The 20,979-nt window shown below is 41.4% G+C and overlaps 2 protein-coding genes across 2 annotated transcripts; both read left to right on the top strand.

Annotated features, from left to right (window-relative positions):
* Positions 1-277: 277 nt before the first annotated feature.
* Positions 278-7,515, top strand: CSUI_004389 (uncharacterized protein; the record flags this gene model as incomplete). The annotated part of the gene is made up of 1 exon (XM_068064580.1): positions 278-7,515. A coding segment is annotated over exon 1 (219 nt), but the record flags the coding sequence as incomplete, so codon positions are not given.
* Positions 7,516-7,666: 151 nt separating this feature from the next.
* On the top strand, positions 7,667-20,783 carry CSUI_004388 (xpa binding protein 2 family protein; the record flags this gene model as incomplete). The annotated part of the gene is made up of 11 exons (XM_068064579.1): positions 7,667-8,931; positions 9,815-10,133; positions 11,357-12,124; positions 12,593-12,937; positions 14,021-14,128; positions 14,823-15,149; positions 16,152-16,226; positions 16,995-17,120; positions 18,054-18,389; positions 19,226-19,327; positions 20,118-20,783. Coding segments are annotated over exons 1-9 (2,727 nt in total), but the record flags the coding sequence as incomplete, so codon positions are not given.
* Between the last annotated feature and the right edge of the window lie 196 nt (positions 20,784-20,979).

Below are 20,979 nucleotides of genomic sequence, written 5' to 3'. Positions count from 1 at the left end.
GAAAGAATTCCTGGTAAACATACAAAACTTTCTTGGTTTCTTTATATGGGAAAAAATACTTTCTATAGAGATATACCTTATCTTCTATCAGTTAAGTGATACGTGTAAGCTGAAGAAAGATTCTAGTGGAAGAAAAACTTCATTCACTTTAGATCCCCCCGGGAAGGAGTACGGGGCGGTATGAAAAGGGAGATCATCAGAGTGTGCTTTAGAGAGAATGAAAAGAAAGGAAAGAAGGAAGAAAAGAGAACAGATTTCTCGAATTAAAAAGTTCTGTACGGAGGGTTTTGACGGATACGAAATGAAAGGAGGACAAACGACAGAAAAAGACTCACGACGCAAAACAAAAAAAGACCGCGGGGAAGACTTCAGGTGTACGTACACCCGGATAGGAACCGTATCGCGAGGTCCAGCGTCAAATCACTTCACACAAGTGTACTTCATTTCCTATAGACAAAAGGACTTCTCTAGAGATAAATGAAACGGAAAAAAAAGACAAACGAAGTCTCTCTACCTGAAAAGACGCCTTCTTGCTAAAAAACAGAAAGAAAGAAAGGAGAAAATCTGAGGTCGACACACACTAAGGTGCTGCGTACAGTGTTTGGGTGAGGTGTACATACACCTCAAGTCTGCTTATGAACATATTACTGAATACCTGTCTTCATAACTTTAACTAAACCTCTTTACACGTATCTGCAGAAGTATAGTCTTTCTTCCTTTCTTCATGATTGCAAGAGTTCTTTAGACTTTAACATTTTTCTTTAGATCATCTTGCAAGCCTATCTTAGTCGGATGGACTGGGTGTTCCATAGACTCTTCTTTCTTCTCTCCAAAGTGACAACTAGAAAGAGAGAAATCGAAGAAAAACATCGCGAGGTCTCTTTTTCATTCTCTTTTACAAACCCTTTCTTTTCATAGCGAGTCTTCTTGAGGATGGAAGTTCTATGAACTTAGCTAGAAGAGGAGAAAGAGGAGGAAGAAGAGGAATTGAAGAGAAGAAGACTGGCACTCTCTTGAAGTTCATTTAGAAGATCGAGAAAAAAACCTTCTCTCTTCTTGTATCGCTTCCCCCTATCTTCTTCTTCTCCTTTTCTCTTTTGTGTCTCCAGGTAGATGTCTCTAAGAGATTTCCATAACTCTTCATATCCTCTCACCCATTCAGAATCTCCTTCCTCTTCTTCTTCCGATCCATCGATCTCTTTGGAATTCTTCTCCTCTTCTTGCTCTTCTTCTTCTTCTCCTTGTAGATATTCCTTCATTTCCTCTTGTTCTTTCTTCATCTCCTTACGGCTATTCTTCCTTCTCTTTTCTTGATAGTTCTCTGTCTCTATATGCCAAAGGTTATCTCCCTCTTTCTTCTCTTCTTTCTCTTTCTCTTCTTCGCCTTTTTCCTCTGGAGCACTAAGTATAAGAGAGAGAATAACCTTTCTCCACGCAGAGAGGTCAGAAGAAGAATAAGAAACCTTATCGTCTTTATCAAAGAAGTCTTCCTCTTCATTCTTCTTCTTTTCTGTCTCGACTTTCCATAGAAGTTTTCTTCTTTCTTTCTTCTTATCCCCCTCGCCTACTACAAGACTTTTTTCCTTTCTTCTTTCTTCTCTTTCATGTAAACCTGTTGAAGAAGATCTTTCATTCTTTCCCTCTATCTTTCTAACTCCTCGCTTCTCTTCTCCTTCATCTTCCGCTTCTTCTTTTTCTTCTTCTCCCTCTATTTCTTCGCGGTCCCGAAGAAGCGGAGAAGAAAAGAGAGTAGAAGGAGAAGAGCGAGAAGAAGGATTTCTTGTTGTAGACACCATCGCCCTATCAATAAGAGATAGATCACCTATAAGCTGAAGAAGAATATGAACTTCGTTCATTATCTTCATCTTCAACCGACGACTTCGGTCTATAGAAGACGACACGACTATAGAAACACTTTTGCTCTTCTTCTTCTTCTCCTCCTCTCTCTCTTCTTCTCTTACCACACCACATGCTTTTTCAACGAGATTTCTCTCAGCACTCCTTCCTCTACCTCTTCTTTCTTCTTCTTCTTCATTTTCTTCTTGTTTTGAGAGAAGAGACTTCTGTGTAGGGAGTAGAGAAGCCTTCGTGGAGTCTGACTTGTTTTCCGCGAAGTAGTGATGTAGAGCTTCTCCTAATCTTTTCAGGTGTATATACACCGCATCTTCTACTGTATCCTTTACTCGCATTAAGCCTTTATAATCCCACCTGAATGAATGATCATCTCCATTGATCTTTCCATACAACAACGACCTATTCTCTTCCATTCTCTCTTCTTCAAGAAAACCCAACTTCTTCTCTTCTTTCTTGAACTCAGTATTCTCTTCTTTCTCCTGTTGATCGATCTTTTCTATTCCTACCCTCATCAATGCTGATCCTCCTTGCGGTGTACGTACACCCCAAAAGTCTGATGGTAAAGGACCCGCTTGAGCTGCTCGCCGAAGTTCACTGGAGAGAAACCTAAATAAATCTTGATCAAAGGGCATCCGTATAGCTGAGATACGAGGTGGAGCCTCCCGAGAAGACGAAGGAGAAAAAGACACATAAGAAGAAGAAGAAAGAGAAGAACGGTGTATCCCCTGATGAGAGATATCAAAAGAAGAAAGAAAAGAGAAAGGAAAGCTCAGAAATTCTGTCCCTTCATCTTCATCTTTCTTTTGTGACCTCCATGGAACGATAAGAAGAGCTAAAGACTCTCCTTCTCCTCTGTCTCCTCTGTCTTCAAGAACTCGATCACCATTCCAATTATCTCTCTTCTTCTTCTCTTTCTTCTGATTAACTCGCCAGCGAATCTCCAGAGCAACAGGAGGGAAAGGATCGGCATGCGGAGAATAAGGAGAGACAGCAGAGATGTTTAGTAACCCGAGCATAAGGAGAGGGAATGACTTCACAAATGTAGATAAAGGAAGAAGAATATCGCCTTCTCCTTCGCCTTCTTCTCTCTCTAATTCTTCCTCTTCTTTCGTTTTCTCTCTCATGTTGTTTCTTTCTCCGTCTTCTTCTTCTTCATGCCCTCCTTCTCCCTCTTCTCCTCTTCCTCCGTGTGTGTCCTTCTCTTCTTCTCTCTCTCGCTGACTCTCCTTCTCTTCGTCATCTCTACCATAGAAAGTCGTTAGCGACAGAGGAAAATCATCGACCTCTCTTCTTCGTTCCTTCTCTCTTTCTTTCTTTGCAAGCAAAGAGCTCTCCCCTCGAGAAGAAGAAGAGAGATGACAGTGAGAGTGTCCTTCTTCTTCTTCTTCCAGATATTCAGTAAGACTTAGAAGAGAGATCCAGAGATGAATGGTATCTTCTTCTGGATAGGTCTTCTTCTCCGAGAGATTCTCTTCTATCTCACCCTTATTTCTCCTATCGGCATGTTCTGTTCTTCTTTCTTCTCCTTTTGTGAAGAGGCGAAGTTTGCGAGAAACGCGAAGATAGGAGAGGAGAATCTCTCTACCGATCTCTCCTACTATAGGAAGGAAGATCTCTCGTGATAAAGAAGGGACGTGTTGGGTTACTCCTTCTTCACTACCGTTCCTTTTCTTCTTCTTTTCTAAATCTTCTTCATTCTCTTCTTCTTTATGAAGTAGGTCCTGCAGTTTAGGTGTAGAAGGAGAGAGCGGCGACGAAGAAGAAAGACGAGGAGAAGAAGAGAATCGACGACTAGCCATGAGACGTAAGACAAGAACAAGAAAGCGAACAATCGAGATATACTGAAATGGAGGAAGGAAAGAAGAAGAAGAAATACACGACGGAGGTGAAGAAGAAGAAGACGATAAAGTAGACGAGAAATCTACTTGAGAAGAAGAGGAAGAAGAAGAAGGAGAGATAGCTGTATTCGTAGAAGAAGAAGAGGAAGACGAAGAGAAACCTGAAGAGTGACACTGAAGAGACTCATCGCTTTCTTCTTCTTTTCTTCTTTCTTGTTCTTCTTCTTTTTCTCTTCTTCCTCTTCCTGTCATCGGCATCTCCTTCTTCTTCTTCTTCTCTCGTACGTCTAGCAACTGAAGAGGGACAATAGCTTTCAACTGGAATGAAGAAGAGAGAGAAGAAAGCGAACTTCGTCGATGAGACTCTCGAAGAGGAGAACCTACTTCTCTTGCTCTTTCTTCTTCAGTCATCTTAGCGCTCTTGCTCTTCTTTTTCTTCTTTATCCTTGTCATGATCATCTTCTTTTCTTCTTCTTCTTCCCCCTTCGTTGAATGGAGAGCCTTTCTTCTTCTTCCTCTGCCTCTTCTCCCTTCTTCGGATAGCTTCCAAACGAACGCGAAGAAGGCGTGGAGAAATAGAAACATGGGATTTCTGTACATTCTTTCTTCTTCATTTCTCCTCCTCTTAACAGAGTGATAATAATCTCTTTCTTCTTCCTCTTCTTCTTCTTCCTCTTCTTCTTCTTTTCTTCTTCTACCCGCCGAAGTTCTTTCCTTCTCTTCTTCCTCCTCCTCAAAGGGTTGCCACGTTGTATCTTCGACATCTTTCAAGAGATACAGTTCTTCTTCTTCTGTTTCTTTCCCTGGGAGATTTGCCGCCTGTCTATCTCCTCTTATTCTCTGGAACGCCTGGCTAGTTCTTAACAAGACTCTCTTGAAACGCAAAAAGTAAAACTTCTCCTCATCTTCCATCATCTTCACAACACTTTCTCCCTCTTCATCTCTTTCTTCTTCTTCTTCTGTCTCTTCTTCTTTTCTTTCGCCTTCTTCTTCTTCTTCCTGGAATACGTAGAGTTCTTTGACAGCTCTGAAAGCTCTAAGAAAGTTGATAGAGTACCACCCCGACAAACGAAGAGAACAAGGTCTACAAGATAAGCTCTCTCTACCTCTTCCCTCATCTTCTGCTTTTCTGAAAGCTTCTCTATTTTCATTCTTTTCTTCTTCTTCTCCTCTATCTCCTTCTTCTCTCAGCTTCCACTCAGGCAATCGGCTGCATGCGAAGAGAATCCTCGAGGGAGAAGGCGAAGGAGAGGAAGAAGAAGAGAGACGGAGAAGTGAGAGAGCTTGAAGACGTAGAAACAAAATTTTAAAATTCTGTCTATCCAACAGAGGATAAGAGGGAGAAGGAGGAGAAGAAGACGGAGAAGAGGAAGAAGAAAGAAGAAAGGGTGATGGACTAGAAGAAGAGACAGGGAGACTTCCGTTGAAGAGAGATTTGACATTAAGAAAGTAGAGAAGGTCTTCCGTCTCTCTCACAAGGACACATGATCGGCGTAGAACTCTCAACAACTCTACAGCATCTTCTTCTTCTTTTTCTTTATATTCCTTTTTCTCTCCTTTATCTCCTTGTTTCTCTTCTCTCTCATATTTATCTTTCGTAGATTTGGCTTGTGCTTCTTCATGAGCTTGCGAAAACAAGCGATAAGGATCTTCCACCTCACCTCTGCTTAAGAGAGTAAAATATCTTTCTTCTTCTCTTAGGATCTTCTTCGCTGCGTAAAGCTCTCCATCCTTCTCTTCTTCTTCTTCTTCTTCTCCCCCTTCTCTTTCTTGTGCTCCTGTCCTCGGGGTTGCATGTGGATCGCCGTGAGCTCTTTCATCCTTCTTATCTTGACAGGTGTCTATACACCCCATTCTTTTCTTCCTTCTACCTATTACAGACAAGAGTCCTCTTTTCTTTTCGAAAGACTGAGAGAAAGAGAGAAACTTGATAAGACGATCTAGATGATCTCCTCCTAGCTCTAAGAGATGTAAAGCGACATAGCGTGTGAAAGGACTGAAGAGAAAGCCACCCCTCTCTTGCGAAAGAGAAGAAGAAGAGGAGGAAGAATCGATGAAGAAAGGAATAGAGAATTCCGAACAGAAGAAGAGAAAATCGTCGACAGTGAAGAGAAGAATTCCCCTAGCAACGTCACTATCCAGAAAGGGGGGCTCGTCTTCGTAACACGATGGAGAATAGAGAGACACTCCCGCCATGCAAGAAGAGCTCTCCTTCTCTTGATAAGAAGAAGAAGAGGACGATGCAGACATGAAGAGATCTTCTTCTTCTTCTTCTTTTCTTCTTTCTCTCCTAGATCTCTCTTCTACTGCTATAACCCCACTTCTCTTCTTCTTGTTCTCCTCTTCACTTCCTCTTCCCCCTCTCTCTTCTCCATTATTCTTCTTTTTGTCTTCTTCTCTTTCGTTGCTCTTTGCTCCTTCACAAGTCCGATGAGGTTTCTGCTGACGGTGAAAGAGAAGTCTGGCGTTGTAGAAAGAAGACTGCAGAAAAGGAAGAAACGAATTAAGCTGGAGAAAAGATCTACGTAAATGCCTTCTTGTAAATCCATGGAGAAAAGTAGTCTTGCCGGCGTTTTGATCGCCCACAAGGAGAATATTGATCATAGACGTCTCTGTCCTCCCGCATGCATAAACTTTTCTATCAAAGGTCGAGGAAGGAAAAAGACTCTCGTCGATCTCTTCATGCTGTCTATCAAAATTCTTGTAACGACACCTCTGCTCCAACCCAAAGGATGTAACATAAGGACGTAAATCTTCTTCTTCTTCTCTTCCTTCATTATGTTCTTCTCCCTCTCTTTCTCCTTCTCCTTCTTCATCTTGACCTTGATGTTCTTCTCCTCCCCCTACTTCTTCTTCTTCGTCTTTTTCTTTCGTAGTGATTGCCGTCATCCTTCTCAAGAGAGATCTTTGATCAAGACTATAGAGAGAGGTCAATATACCCGTCCTTCTCTTTCATGAAGCAGAGAGATAGAAAGAGAGAAAGAAAGTGGCGTGCGTGTGCGTGTGAAAGTGAAGAGAAAACACTCGGGAGAGAAGAAATGAGGTGTGCAGACCTACACTCTCTTCCTCTCTCTACGTGCATTCTTCCGGCCTGAAGAAAGAAGCAGAAAAGAAGATTCAAGCGAGAAAAAGAAAGAAAAGGAGAGACGAGAAAAGAGAAGAAAGGAGAAAGAAGGAACACTACAGAGACAGACCGATAGACATAAGAATTTTTCTTGATAGAGATTGGAAGAGAGTTGCCGTATCATCGGATTCTCTTCTCTCTTGCGAAGAGCATTCTTTCCCTCGATACACGGAAGATCTTATCTCCCGGAGAAGATCTAAAATAAACACGTGTATGATATGAAACAAAGATCGCATCCACGCCTTGAAGAGACCTCTACATGACGAGAAACAAATGACAACGAGATTCAAAGTGATCGTGGATGTGGTGTATGCACATCACCTATATGCGGTGTACATACACCATCTGGGGTGTACATACACCCGAAAGCTTTTAGTACTAAACACAGTATAGTGGATTATCTTCGTCCTTTTCTTCTCTTCTCTCCTTCCTTTGTCTCTCAGAAAAAAATCCTTCACTCATTTAAGCACGTTCATTAATGGCAACAAAAACAGCCATCCTTCTTCTTTTTCTTCGTCGTTCTTCATCTACCTCGATCAAGGGGTTGCCGCTTCCGCTTACCGCTAAGAGACTCGAAGAAAAAGAAGATTCAAAGCAGAGAAGGAAAGGAAGAGACCTCTCCGATTCTACGAGAAAAAGAAGAGGACAGGAGAGAAGAGAAAGAAAAGAAAAGATGAACCGAGAAGGAGAAGAAGAAAGAAAGACCGCTATTGTGGAAAGGGTAGATCGATACAGTTCGTTAACCGGATCGCTCGTCTTTCGTTTTCTTCTTTTTCTTCGCTTTCTTTTTCTTTTGCATGCAAGGAGAATGATGAGCAGAGAGACACCGCATGCGTGACACGACACATCAAATACTTCCTTTCTTTACCTCTTTCTTATCTCTTTCTTTCTTTCTTTCCTCTACTAGACAGAAAGAGAGAAAGAAGAAATGACAAGGGACAAGAAGAAGTCCCTCTCTTCTTTTGAGAAGCTTGAGAGAGATTTCCCTCGCGTTCTTCTGCTGCTGGATCTCCTCTTGCTCCTTCTCATCTCTTGAAGTAAAGTTGTTCTCTCCCTTTTTCTTTCTCTCTGCTCTCCGTGTTTTCTCCCGAATCACTCCCTCCCTGGTCGTTCCACCGTCTGTCCTTCTTCCTGTTTCTTTCTCTCCTAACTGTGCGTCATCACCATCATCATCTTTTTTTTTTTTCTTCTTTCTTTTGTCTGTGTCTCTCTCTATTTCTCTTCTTCTCTTTCATCTTATCCTCGGAAAGAGACTTCTCTTTCCTTTCTCTTGCGCTTTACGGAGAAACAGTCAAGAAGCAGGTCTCTCTCTTTCTCTGCCTCGCGTCAAGTCGTTGTCCCTTTGTATCTCTTCCTCCATTCTCTCTGCAAGTCAGGCGAAGAAGCTGAAAGTATAGATTTAGTCAGAAAGGAGAAGAGAGAAGAGCAGTTTAAGAAGCGCGAAAGAGGAAAAGAAGATAAAGAAGTGAGAGGAGCGCGTGGACGTGTAGAAGAGAGATGAGTCAAGAGAAGGAAAAGAGAAGGAGGAAGAAGACATGCGCGGGAACGAAGAGAAGAAGTTGAGAAGAAAAGAAGAAGAGTAAATTTAGATCGGATCGGTATATACACAGTCACTCCGTTCTTTTCTTTCTTCAGAGGCCACAGGTTTGTCCTCTCTTCTTGTTTACATTCCGCAGATAGGAGAAAAGAGAAATAGGTAAATAGGTACATAAGTACATACATAGATACACAGAAGAGAGAGACAGAGAAGAAAGAGAGAGAAAGAAGTCGAGGGACGAGAAGAAGAAGAAAGATGCCGCCTGGTGTTCCATCGTTCCCTCACGTGAGGGATGATTCCTCTTCTTCTTCTTCCTCTTCTTCTTCTTCTTCTCTTTATTCAAATGGAGGGAATAAAAATAGGGAAGGTGAACTGAGAAGAAAGAGAGTACGTAGAAGAAGAGGAGAGAACAAGGAGAGTGAAGAGGAAGAGGAAGAAGACGTCTCGTCGCCATTAAGAGGATTTGTGAGTAACGATACAGACTTTGTTTATGAAGAGGAGCTTCAGAGAAATCCTTATCAAGTGAAAGTGTGGTGTGCCTATCTCCTTTCAAAGAAAGCCGCTCCCCCATCTACAAGGTAAGGTGCCAAAGATCTCTTCTTCTTCCTCCTCTTTTTTCTTCTTTCTCTCTTTTTCTTTTGCCTCACTCTCTTTTTCTTTTTCTTTCTTTTCTTCTTTCTCTCTTGTCTCCTTCTGTCCTCTTCATTCACTCCAGATGGTTCTCTTCTCTCTCGAAATGTCTGTGTGCTTCTTCCCCTGTCTTTTCTTCCTCCCTTCTACTGTTGCCTTCTTTCTCTTTCCTTTTCTTTCAACTTTCTTTTTCTCCTTCGTTTCTTGAATTTCTTTCCTTTCTCTCTTTCTTATTCTTTCTACTTCTTTTCTCGTCTCCTGGAATGATAGGCAGGGACTCTGCTAAAGTCGGACAAAGCATCGAGTGTATGTACACCTCACGACGTGGTGGACTTCGTATACCTGGTAATAGACTCTTCTTCTTTTCTCTTCATCTTACAGATAGGACGGCTTGCAGCTCGCATTTTTCCTCCTTTTCTTTTCAGCATCTCTATCTTCTTCTCCTTTCTTCAGCTTTCTGTCTCTTTCTCTCTTTCCTTTTTCCTAAGAGCTTTTTATGGAGAGATATGATAAGAGATTCCATTCAATAGTCATGCATCTCTACAAGTGACAGATTCTTTTCTATCCTTCTATCTTCTTCTTTTTCTTCTTCCTTTTGAAGTCTCCATAACCTCCTCCTCTCCGATGAGTGAAGAGAAAAGCACCTTCTTTTCTCCTTCTTCTCTTCTTCGTCTTTTTTCTCAGTCTCCTCAACTCCTTCATGATACCTTCTATCGCCTTTTCTTTCTTTCTTTCATCTCTTTCTCTCTTCCTCCCTTTCTTTCTGATCTCTTTCTCTTCTCTTCTTTCATTCATCTTCTCCCTTTCTTTCTTTCTTTCTTTTTCTCTTAGATTTGTTTTGTATGAGAGAGCATTGCGAGGTGTTCCTCGGAGTTATAAGTTGTGGTATCGATACCTGCAAGAAAGAATAGCGACGGTGAAAGACCTCAATCCTGTAGATCATGACAAGAGATATGAAGAGGTAAATATAGTCTTTGAAAGAGCTCTCGTTCACCTCAACCGCATGCCCAAGATTTGGCTGCTTCTGCTAAACTTCCTCAAGACACAGAGGCGCATTACAAAGACCAGGAGAATGTTTGATCAGGCTCTCCAAAATCTGCCTATTACCCAGCATGATCTTATATGGGAACCTTATCTCCAATTCGTTAAGGTACGAGAAAGAGAGACAGAAAGAGAGGCACGGGTAAAGCAGAAGAAGAAAGAAAAGAAGACACAGAAGAGTAAACAAACAGACAGAAAGAAAGGAAAGAGGCTAGGAGAGATAAGAGAGGGAGTTCGGAGATCTCTAGGGGAGGCAGATCGAAGATAGATCAGAGAGACATAAAGCTAGATTGAAGGTAGTAGATGAAAGATAGATAGAGATAAGTAAGTTGAAGGTGGAGTGAAGGTAGATCATCTGAAGACAGAGGGACAGATTTCGAATAAAGAGAGATAAAATAGAAGGCTCTTCGAGGCTCTTCATATCTGTCTCATACGATATGCCAATACCTATATATGTATCTGTGCATATGAGTATATATATATCTGTATTGATACACATCTGTGTAGATACAGATGCAGATCCTTCTTGACTGAGACGTATGTGTGTCTTGTATATAGACGTTCATTTTTACACTCAGAAGTTTATCTGTTGGTTTGTATTGAAGTGAATCTAGGCAGACGATGAAGGTGGTGTCGATGTATTAGGGGTGGATAGATCTATCTATATCGATGTATCTTCGTATCGACTGATATGTGTGTATTTGTTTCTTCTCTGTAGCATACAGTAGATAGGCCTGTTGGTGTGCATGCGAGGGACGCGATTAGAGGCGATAGAAGGTTTCACGTTTCTCTTCAGGTGTACATACAGCCGACAAGCAGTCTCTATGTCGTATACAACTTGTTCATATACTCCGGTACCGAGAAGGAGGCTTCTTTCTTTCTTTCTTTCTTTCTTTCTTTCTTTCTTTCTTTCTTTCTTTCTTTCTTTCTTTCTTTCTTTCTTTCTTTAATCTTCTCTTCTTCGTTTTCCTTCTTTTTTGGAACTTCATTCATCGATTACATCTTCTTTTCACGAGGCTCCTTCTTGCTCCTCTACGTCTTCTTTGTGTCTCCTCTTCTTCTTGCTCCTCAAACTCTCAACTGCTATCTGTCTATCTATCTTTTTCTCAATCGCGATCTCTCTTTCTCTCTCTCCATGTATGTACACCCGAGCGGTTTCTTCTTTATTTCTCTCTCTGCCTTTCTCCAAGCTTTCTTCGCCTATCTATCTATTTCATGTTTCTGTCTTGTCAAACTCCTTCAGTCTTCTTGGTCGTCTCTATCTTTTTCTTTTTTTCCTTCAACTTTCTCTTCTCCTTTTCTTCTCTTTTCCTGGTGTATGTACACCCTTAGGACACAGGGGTTGTCGAGACAACGATTCGCGTCTATCGTCGATGCCTGATGCTCTTACCGGAGAAGGTTGAGGAGTACATTACTTATCTCCAATCTCCCTCTGTAGGCTATTATGACGAAGCTGCCCGTCTATTAGCCGAAGTCTTGAACGATGAGACCTTCCCAACAAAGAAGACGAAGCATCAGCTTTGGATGGATCTCTGCGATTTAATTTCTCTTCATCCACGAGAAATTAAGAGCTTGCGTCCAGAAGCGATTCTTCGATCAGGAATCTCTCGTTTTAGCGACGAAGTGGGGCGTCTTTGGTGTTCTTTAGCTTCTTATTTCATACGTCTAGGCGAACTAGAGAAAGCGAGAGATATCTATGAAGAAGGTGTGACGGCTGTAAAGACAGTGCAAGATTTAGCTTTGGTTTATGATGCCTACGTGAGCTTTGAAGAGACCCACCTTACCAGCTTGATACAGAGAAAGGAAGAAGAGGAGGAAGAAGAAGAGGAAGAGAAGATGAAGAGCAAGAGAAGAAAGAAGAAGAACGGCAAGAATAAGAATAGTCTAGATCAGAACGGGGACCAGAAAGAAGAAGAGAAAAAGAAGAACAAAATGAAGAAGAAAGAAAGAGAAGAAGAAATCGAATTCTGGATGAGTCGCCTAGAATATCTCACAGAGAGAAGATCGATTCTTGTCTCGAGTTGTAAACTTCGACAGAACCCTCATAATGTCCATGAATGGCTAGCTAGAGTCGATCTCTTCAAAGGCGACTCCAAGAAGGTAAGACACTGCTTTCTCTCTCTTGTCTTTCTACTTTATGTAAGAAGACATCTCGTCGTTTCTGTTCTCTTCTTCTCTTTGCTAGTCTCTCATGGAGAATTAAGAGAGAGAGAGATAGACAGACGGATAGATGTATCTACCTCTGCCGGTTCTTCTCTTTCACCTCTGCACTATCGAGGCGATTAGTCCGATGTATAGAGATAGACAGATACATGTACGGTACTGTCATGTAGGCTTTTCCTCTCTTACGTGTGAGCTCAATTCAATCAACCTACCTATCTTTAGCCTATCTGTTTTTTCTCTACCTGTCTATCTATCTATCTATCTATCTTTAGTCTACCTATCTTCAATCAATCTATCTATCTATCCTAACTCTATGACCGTTTTTACTCACGTATCTGGCCGTCTCTATCATGTATGTTCTTTCTTTCTTTCTTTCTCACTCTTTCTTTCTTTTTTTCCATGTAGGTCGTTGAGACATTTAGTGAGGCTGTAGCTACAGTGGATCCCGAGCAGGCTGTTGGCCGTCCAAGTGTTTTATGGATTGCGTTTGCTCGATACTATGAAGCGCATGGAGATCTAGATAATGCTCGGCTTATATTCGAGAAAGCGACCAAGTCCCCCTTTAGGAATGTGGATGATTTAGCATCGATATGGTGTGAAGCTGTAGAGATGGAGCTACGCCATCAAGCATGGGACAGAGCTCTTCAGCTTGTTCGGCGATCTATAAACAAGCCTCGAGATGCTCCTCCGAATTCGGCACAAGCAAGGCTCTTCCGAAGTGTGAAGCTCTGGAGTCTAGTAGCCGATGTGGTAAGCCTACACGCATAGATGATGCCATTCTACGTACAGAGAGAAAGAAAGATGTGGACCTACTGTGATGCTTTATGCATGTATATCTATCTAGAGAGATAGGTAGATGTATATGGCGTATGGGTGTGTGTATATGGATCGTATATATGCATATGTGTATGCTTATACGGAGCTTGATAGAAGATGGGAAGAAGAATGTGCGGATACATATAGAGATTCATTCAGACAGTTAGAGATAAGGCCGATCAGTTTCTTACACATATGTATAGATAGGTCAAAGATGGGTAGATAGATAGATAGAGAGAGTGAAGGTAGATAGATAGACAGGATTGTCACGTGATCTTGTCGCTGTGAAGAGATAGGGATTTAACATGCATGTTCATAGACACATGAGAATGATTTAGCCTCCCTTTGTATTGATCGGCTAATTGAGGGGCGCGTAGACCGTAGCATCTCTCCATGAACGATTTGACGGAATTCTTTCTCTCTGTGCTAATCTTCATCTTGTCACTCGTGACATACGTGGTGGATCTATTCTCTCCATATAGATCCATGGAGATGTCCCTATCTACGCGTAGTTGTGTATATTGGGGAATGAAGATGAGGGTGGGGTGCCTGTAGGACGAGATCGAGTGAGAGAGAGAGGCTGCATGGCAGCAAAGTCTTTTGTGCTGTGGCTCTCCTCCTCCTCCTCGTCCTGCTCGTCCACCTGCTTTTCCGTTGATCATCACAAGCACCAGTAGCAGTGAACGGGTAGGAGTTGCCATCCCACGCTGGCTCTCAACTCTGTATACATACATATATATATGTGGATGGATATGTATGGATGTGTATACATATGTGTCTATATATGTGCGTATGTATGGATATGTGTGGTGTCTATGTGTGTATACGTCCTTCTATCTTCTTCTTCGTCTGGCAGTGGTACTTTCTCCAAATTTACATCACAAATCTCCCACCGTCTCATATCATGTGATGTTCGTCTTCTTCACCCCCTTTCATGGAATACACACGTTCTCTCTCTTTCTCTTCTTACCTGTCTCTCTCGTTTTCTTTCTTATCTCTTTCTTTCTTTGTGTATAGGAGGAGATGTTTGGTTCGATGGAGACAGTTCGCGCATGTTACGACAAGATGTTTCAGCTCAAAGTCATCACTCCTCAGCTTGTTATCAACTACGCTCACTTTCTTGAGGTAGACTGCTCCTTCATTCTCATTCGCCTTATAGACGGATATCTCCATGGGGAGTCTATAGAGATGTAGATAAGATAAGAGGGTTGCTGCTCTACTGAGATCTTGCGTAGATATACATAGTACATAGAGACCGACCCACGTGCAGAAGACAGATGGTCTAAATGACGGAGTATGTTGTCTCTGCGTGTCTCTGTACATGTATATGTCTGTATATGTACATACAGATATACTACTAAGAAAAATCTGTACACTTTGTACATAGGGACTCTCATCTGTGTGTGTAGATACATACGTGTGTCTTTCTTTATATGATGTGATATTGTCTTCGGCGTAGGAACAAGATACCTTTCTATCGGGTACTAGTTAGGTGTATCTACACCTCATCTTTTCTCTATTGCGTCTCGTCTCTATCTCTCTTTCGTTAGAGGTTATGATTTGCACTCAACAGCACGAAAGAAAAAGAAGAGGAAAGCTTTCTTCTGTTATGACTTCTCTTTCTCTTTCTCTTAGGAGGACGTTTTTCTTTCTTTTTCGCCTTCTTTCTTCCCTCGTCTAAATCTCTGTGATGTACATGTAGGATAGACGTCATTCGTGCGCCTCTTTCTTTTCTTTCTTTCTTTCTTTCTCCCCTCTTTCTTTCTTATCTCTTTCTTATCTCTTTCTTTCTCACTCTTTCTTTCTATCTTCTTGTTAGGAGCATCGTTTCTTTGAGGAGTCTTTTAAGGTGTATGAGAGAGGCATTGCAGCGTTCTGTTGGCCTCACCTGAATGACCTTTGGCTGATGTATCTCACCAAGTTCGTCTCTCGCTATAAACAACAGAAGCTAGAGAGAGCTCGAGAGCTCTTTCAGCAGGCGACGTCTTCTGTCCCTTCTCAATTTGCTAAGAGATTGTTTCTTCTTTATGCCAAGCTCGAGGAGGAATTCGGTTTAGCTAAGCATGCACTTACGATCTATCACGCCGCTACGAGTGCGGTACTTGAGTCTGAGAAACTTGAGATGTATTATATCTATATTGCGAGGGTAAGGAAGAAGACTTCTCATCATTACCGTCAAACTTTTCCTTCTTCATCTTTCTATTCTTCTTCTTTTCATCTTCTTCTGGGTCTTCTCCATCAGGAGTTAAAGAAAAGGAAATCTTCTCTTCTTCTTGGGTTTCTCTCCATTCAACTTGAGAAAAAAGAGGAAGAAGGAGAGAGGGAGGTGGATGTACAGTGCATTCGACATGTCATACATCTAGAATACATAGACATACATATATAGATAGATAGATAGATGAATATAGATCATATAGAGAGAGACAGAGATGAATACAGAGAGAGGAAGTTCATGCGATCTATTGGAGGAAGAAATCTTCTTCTTCTTGTTGTTTTTTCTTCCTATTTGCATTTTCACTTAGATCTGGGATGTCAGAAAGGGTTACCATATATCCTACTATAGATCCATACACACGTCTCTCTCGCTATGTATGTATGTATGAATATGTGTCTATGTATGTGTATATACACCTGAGCCAGGGCTATGGTAGTAGAGTGTGTCATCGATGAGTGAGTTCGGTGAGAGATATCGAGACACTTCAAACTTTTCCAGACAGGCGAAATCCACACTTCACACGTAGCAAGAAGAAAGAAAGGGAAGTTTGGCCCCTTTGTCTGATCAACTGAGAGGGAAAGAGGAAAGAAAAAGCACATCTGTAATAGTCACAAGTTTCTAGGACTCAATAAGAAGAATAAGAAGAAGAATAGCAACGACTTTCCTACTTTTGCATCAGAAGTACATACAGACGACTCAACTTATGCCTACATGTATATAGAGGTGTTTACATATAGATATGGATGTATGTATACATATATATAAATAGATATAGATAGATAGATGAATGTATGTTTATATCTCTACAGGAGGCTAACGAGAAGGCAGGGGGGATTTCGGAACAGTAGATTTCTTCCTACCTTTGAAGACGCTTCAGTAGATTTCTTTCTCTTTCGATTCTTCTCTTCTTTTCTTCTTTCGCTTTTTGCGCAGACGACAGAATTGCTGGGGGTGGCTCGGACGAGGAAAATCTACGAAGAGGCGATAGAAAGCTTACCAGAGAAACATGTAAGGAAAACAGAAAGAAGAAAACAAGAAAGAGGAGAGAAAGGAGAAGAAGAGAAATGAAAGAAAAGAACAGAAAGTGATAGAGAGATAGATAGATAGATAGAGAGATCAAGGAGAGATAGATAGGTAGACTAAAGGTGGATAAATAGGTAGAATAAAGATAGATAGACAGATAGGTAGATTAAAGATAGATAGATAGATAGACTAAAGATAGATAGGTAGATCAGAAGAGAGATAATGAGGGAGATGGAGATAAGAGAGGTCGACAGAAGAGCTTTCGGCTTTCTCTTTTGTTTGTCTGTTTGACGCATTCTCTCCTGTCTTTCTTTTCTTTCTCTGTCTCTCTTCTGTCTTTCTCTCTTTCAAAGTCTCTATGGAAAGGTCGGTTTTCTTGAGAAATTATTTCTCCGTCTCCTGTTTATCTTTGCATTTCTTCTCTAGTATGGAGAAGAAGAAGTAACGCAGAAAAGAAAAAGAAGAGAAGAAGAAGAGGCGAGTGTAGAGAGCCGCATGGTGCATGTGTTTCTTTTAGTACTAGGGCCATGATAGGGGGGATGATTAAAAGTCCTCTTTCTTTCTTTCTTTCATACCTCATGAGTATACCCTTCATCTCTTCAGCTGAAATAAAAGAAAATGACACGAAAGAACCTCTCTCCCATTCTTTCTCTTTCTTCACTCGCTATCTATCTTTAATCTATCTATCTTTAATCTATCTTTAATCTATCTTTAATCTATCTTTAATCTATCTATCTATCTCGTTGTTTGCAGGTGCGAGATATGTGTTTGAGATATGCGGCGGTGGAGAGAGGCTTAGGAGAGATCGATCGGTCTCGAGCGATCTTTGTGCATTGCTCGCAATTCTGTGATCCCGCTCACGACCCAGAATTCTGGAAGGTAAAACAGCTTTCTTTCTTTCTTTCTCACTCTTTCTTTCTTTCTCACTCTTTTGGTTTCTTTCTTTTCTTCTTCTGGATGTTGAGAGGCGTAGGCTGTGTGTGTATGCTTATAGAGGTAGAATAAAGATAGATTGAAGATACATTGAAGAAGGATAGATCGATAGAGTAAAGACAGGGGTGGAGATACATGGCAGAGAGCTAGATAGCTAGGTGCGTACATACATGGAGAAGATTAGAGGATGTATCCTTTTCTGTCTTTAGCATGTTTATCGCTGTAGACACGATATAAGGAAGAATCGATCTTCAGCTAAAGGCATGCATGAGGAACATGCCTGCGAACTACATGTCCGTCCCTGGGACGGGGGTTTGGTTCGTCTCTTTTTCTTCTCTTCTACTTCGTGCGACTCGAAGAAGAGCGTAGATACATAGAGAACATTAGAAATCTAGCTCTTCTCTTCTTCGTGTGCTTTTGTCTACGGGAACACTCGAGATAGTGAGACAGCTACTTTCTTTTTGACCCAGTCGACCTTCCACGCAAGAGAGAGATTGCAAGAGATTTGGTAGATATAGAGGTAGACGTATCTCTCACTCTATGTGAAACGTCAATATGTTCTCTCTTTTTCTTTTTCTTCTTCTCTACAAGGTAGATTCCTACGACTGTCTTTCTCCACGTCTCATCGTTTTCACATGAATGTATGAGTGTGTATGTATGTGTGTATATGTATGTATGTATCTATGAATATGTATGTATGAATATGGAGTATGTATGATTGTGCATGTATGTATGTATGAATGTGTATATCCTTGTATAGTTGCATATATCTGTGTATCTGCATCTATCTATCTCTATCTGTCTTTTTCTTTACTATACGAAAAGCTTATGTTTCCTTTCCTCCACCTATTCTTTCTTTTTTTCTTTCTTGCTTTGTAGATATGGAAGGAGTTCGAAGTGTCTCATGGGAATGAAGATACCTTCAAGGATATGCTTCGAGTGAAGAGGAACGTCCAAGCGCAGTATAGCCAAGTCCACCATAACGACCTTGCTCTACTAGACCAACAGCAGGCAGGGTTTGACCATACAAATCCATCGGAAGGGGGAACTCCTGCTGATCCTTTAGCTGCGGCTGAGAAGGCGCTAAAGGAAGAAGAAGAAGAAAAGAAAAGAGTAGAACTCAAGGAGAAAGCTCTAGAGGAACAATTGTATCTAAAGAAGAAGAAAGAATTGGATGACGCAGAATTAGCTCAAGCTGAAGAAGAATTCAGGAAGGTAAGGAGGCCCTCCATTCTCTCTCTCTCTCTCTTCTTCTTCTTAGATAGATGTAGAGAGGTCTTCTCCTTCTCATAGATTGAGTAGATACAATGAGATACCTGCATACAGACGTGTCTATGGTATAGACTCGTGTCTGTAAGAGGTCTACTTCTAAAAAGAAAAAACAAGGATATGCACATGCAGATGTATGAAGGCATATGAAGACGGATACATAGATATGCATGTATGTATGTATGTCTATGTGTGAATATGTATGTATGGCTGTGTATAGTAAGGCGGTCTAATAGTCGCATTGCTTGGGAGAGTCTGAGGAGAGTCGGAGTAGTTGTAGTGTATCAGGAAGATGTGCTCGTGGAAACGTGAATTGCCATGACTGACTGAATCTCTCTCTTTGTCGTCTTTCTTTCTTTCTTGCTGACTAGAGATTTCTTTGGAATTCCACTTACAGGTATAGGCTTGTATACGTACATCTATGTATGTGTATCTATATATAGCTCACGTACACCTAGCTATAGACATGCTATCGTATATGGTACAGATGATACATACATACAGACATAGATAGCTATAGATAGATAGATAGATGTCGTCTAAGCCTGTATCTTAGGGAGAGAAGTTGTGTGATCTCAAGTCGACTCCTAACTCCAGTGTACGTCTCTCGTTCTCTCTTGTTCTCTTCTTACACCTGTGTATCTCATGTACACACACCTAGATCGTCTCCCCACGTCGTCGATAGATCTATGGGGTAGTCTACATACATATCTGTACAGGTGTATATACAGTCTACGTGTATTGTATGGAAAGCAAGATACGAATATACGAAAGAAGAGATTTAATGGTTCTATTCTCAGGTTCAAGACATGAGAGCGCGTGCACGGATTCTCTCATCGTTACCCGAAGAAGCCTCTTACCATATACCTGCTCGATCTTTCCAGGTCAGCTTTTGAATGATCAGGTGTACATACACTCCAATACTCTATCTGTTTCAGAATGAATGTCTCATCTCCTATGCCCTTCTTCCTTCGCTCTCGATCGACTCATGTCTATTCTTTGGTACAATACAATACATTTCTTCTCTAAGCCAGATGGTCCCTTTTCATAGTCAAGCGTCTTGTTTTTCCTTTTCTACCGTCTTCTATAGTCGATATAGAAATCGTGGTAGAAAGGACAGAATCTGAAGGACCTCTCTTAGCATGGAGCAGCGGCTTATATGAGAAGTCGCTGAGTCGACTGATTGAAGAGAGATGGAATTCTACCGCTCTTGCTTGACTATCTGCATGTGGAGTTTCTCTCTCTCTTTTTTCGTTTCTCTCTTCTTATCTGTGTAGGTCGTTACTGTCTCTTTATATCTCTATCTATCCACCCCACAATCCCTGCGTCGATACTTATCCTGCTGCTTATCCTTTCAATCGAATACTCATGAAGAAGAAGAAGATCATTCATTCTCCTTCTTCTTCTTCTCAGCCTTAGTAACGTAGACATGCTGTGGTAGGCCTTTGAATTAGAAGAGCAGTAGGAGTAGGAGTAGAAGGTGCTTTGTCTTCTTGTGAGTTAGGTTGAGGGAGGCGATCAAAGACAGCTTGCCTTTTCTTCTTTTTATCTTTTCTTTTCTCGTTCTTCTTGGGTCTCCCACCTGCGCGAATGAAAGATGAGAGGGCGATTGAGTAGCTAAGAGCTTGTCTGTGTCTCTTCTTTTTCTTGTCTCGTCTTTTCTTTGTCTCTTAGGGAGCAAAGGCCGGTTACCTGTATCAGCTTGGAGCGCAGGGTCTTGGGTATTACTTGGATGAGAAGCAAGTAGGAGAAGAATTTCTTAAGAATCGTCTCGAAGATTTCTTAGCTTCTTCTTCTTCGGCTTCAAACAAAAGAAGTCGAGATCAAGATTCTTCAAGTGCACAGAAATCGTCTTTACCTTCTGAAGAGCTAGGAATCGATCTTCAGGAAGAGGTCCCTGACGAAGTGTTCGGAAGTCTCGCGTCAACCGCTAAGAAACTCAAAGAGGGAAAGACCAACAAGGACTAACTCCAGGTGTATAGACACTCATAGGTCATCGTACTGTCTCATTATGTATATAGAGGTGAACATACAATGAGGTATGGTTGCCGGCTATGGGTCATGAAAAGAAAGCGAGAAGATATACAAAAAGAGACTATTCTTTCCTTCTTTCTTGTCTCTCTCTCTTGTTCCATCTTTCGTTCTTTCTTTTTCTTTCCCTCTGTTCAAGTATCTATTTATCTATCTGCATGTGCATGTATATGATTGCATGTATATCTATGTACAGAGGGTGTGAAGCTAGGCGCGCGCGTTCGTGCTCTTGCATGTTGACCGCTTTTCTGTCTTTACGGGTAGAGGTTAAGGACGTCTGTAGGAAGGTTACTTTCAGTACAAGTGTTTGTTCCACTTGCTTTGAGAAAGAACGTCTTTCTCTTTTCTTTCCCTCCACTCGCTTTTCTTTTGGTGGAAAAAAGCGAAGAATCCCAACGTAGAAGACTTCCTTTGTCTCTCCGAGTCTTGCTTTCTTCAAGGGAACAAGAGATGAGAGCGGAGAAGATAGTAGAGGAGTTCTTCTGATATGTTTCACAGTGTGTAT

The sequence above is a fragment of the Cystoisospora suis genome, assembly GCF_002600585.1.
Source record: "Cystoisospora suis strain Wien I chromosome Unknown contig_2034, whole genome shotgun sequence".
In the NCBI taxonomy this organism is placed as follows: domain Eukaryota; phylum Apicomplexa; class Conoidasida; order Eucoccidiorida; family Sarcocystidae; genus Cystoisospora; species Cystoisospora suis.
Note: the sequence above shows the minus strand (reverse complement) of the source record. Positions and strands in the feature narration are given on the sequence as shown.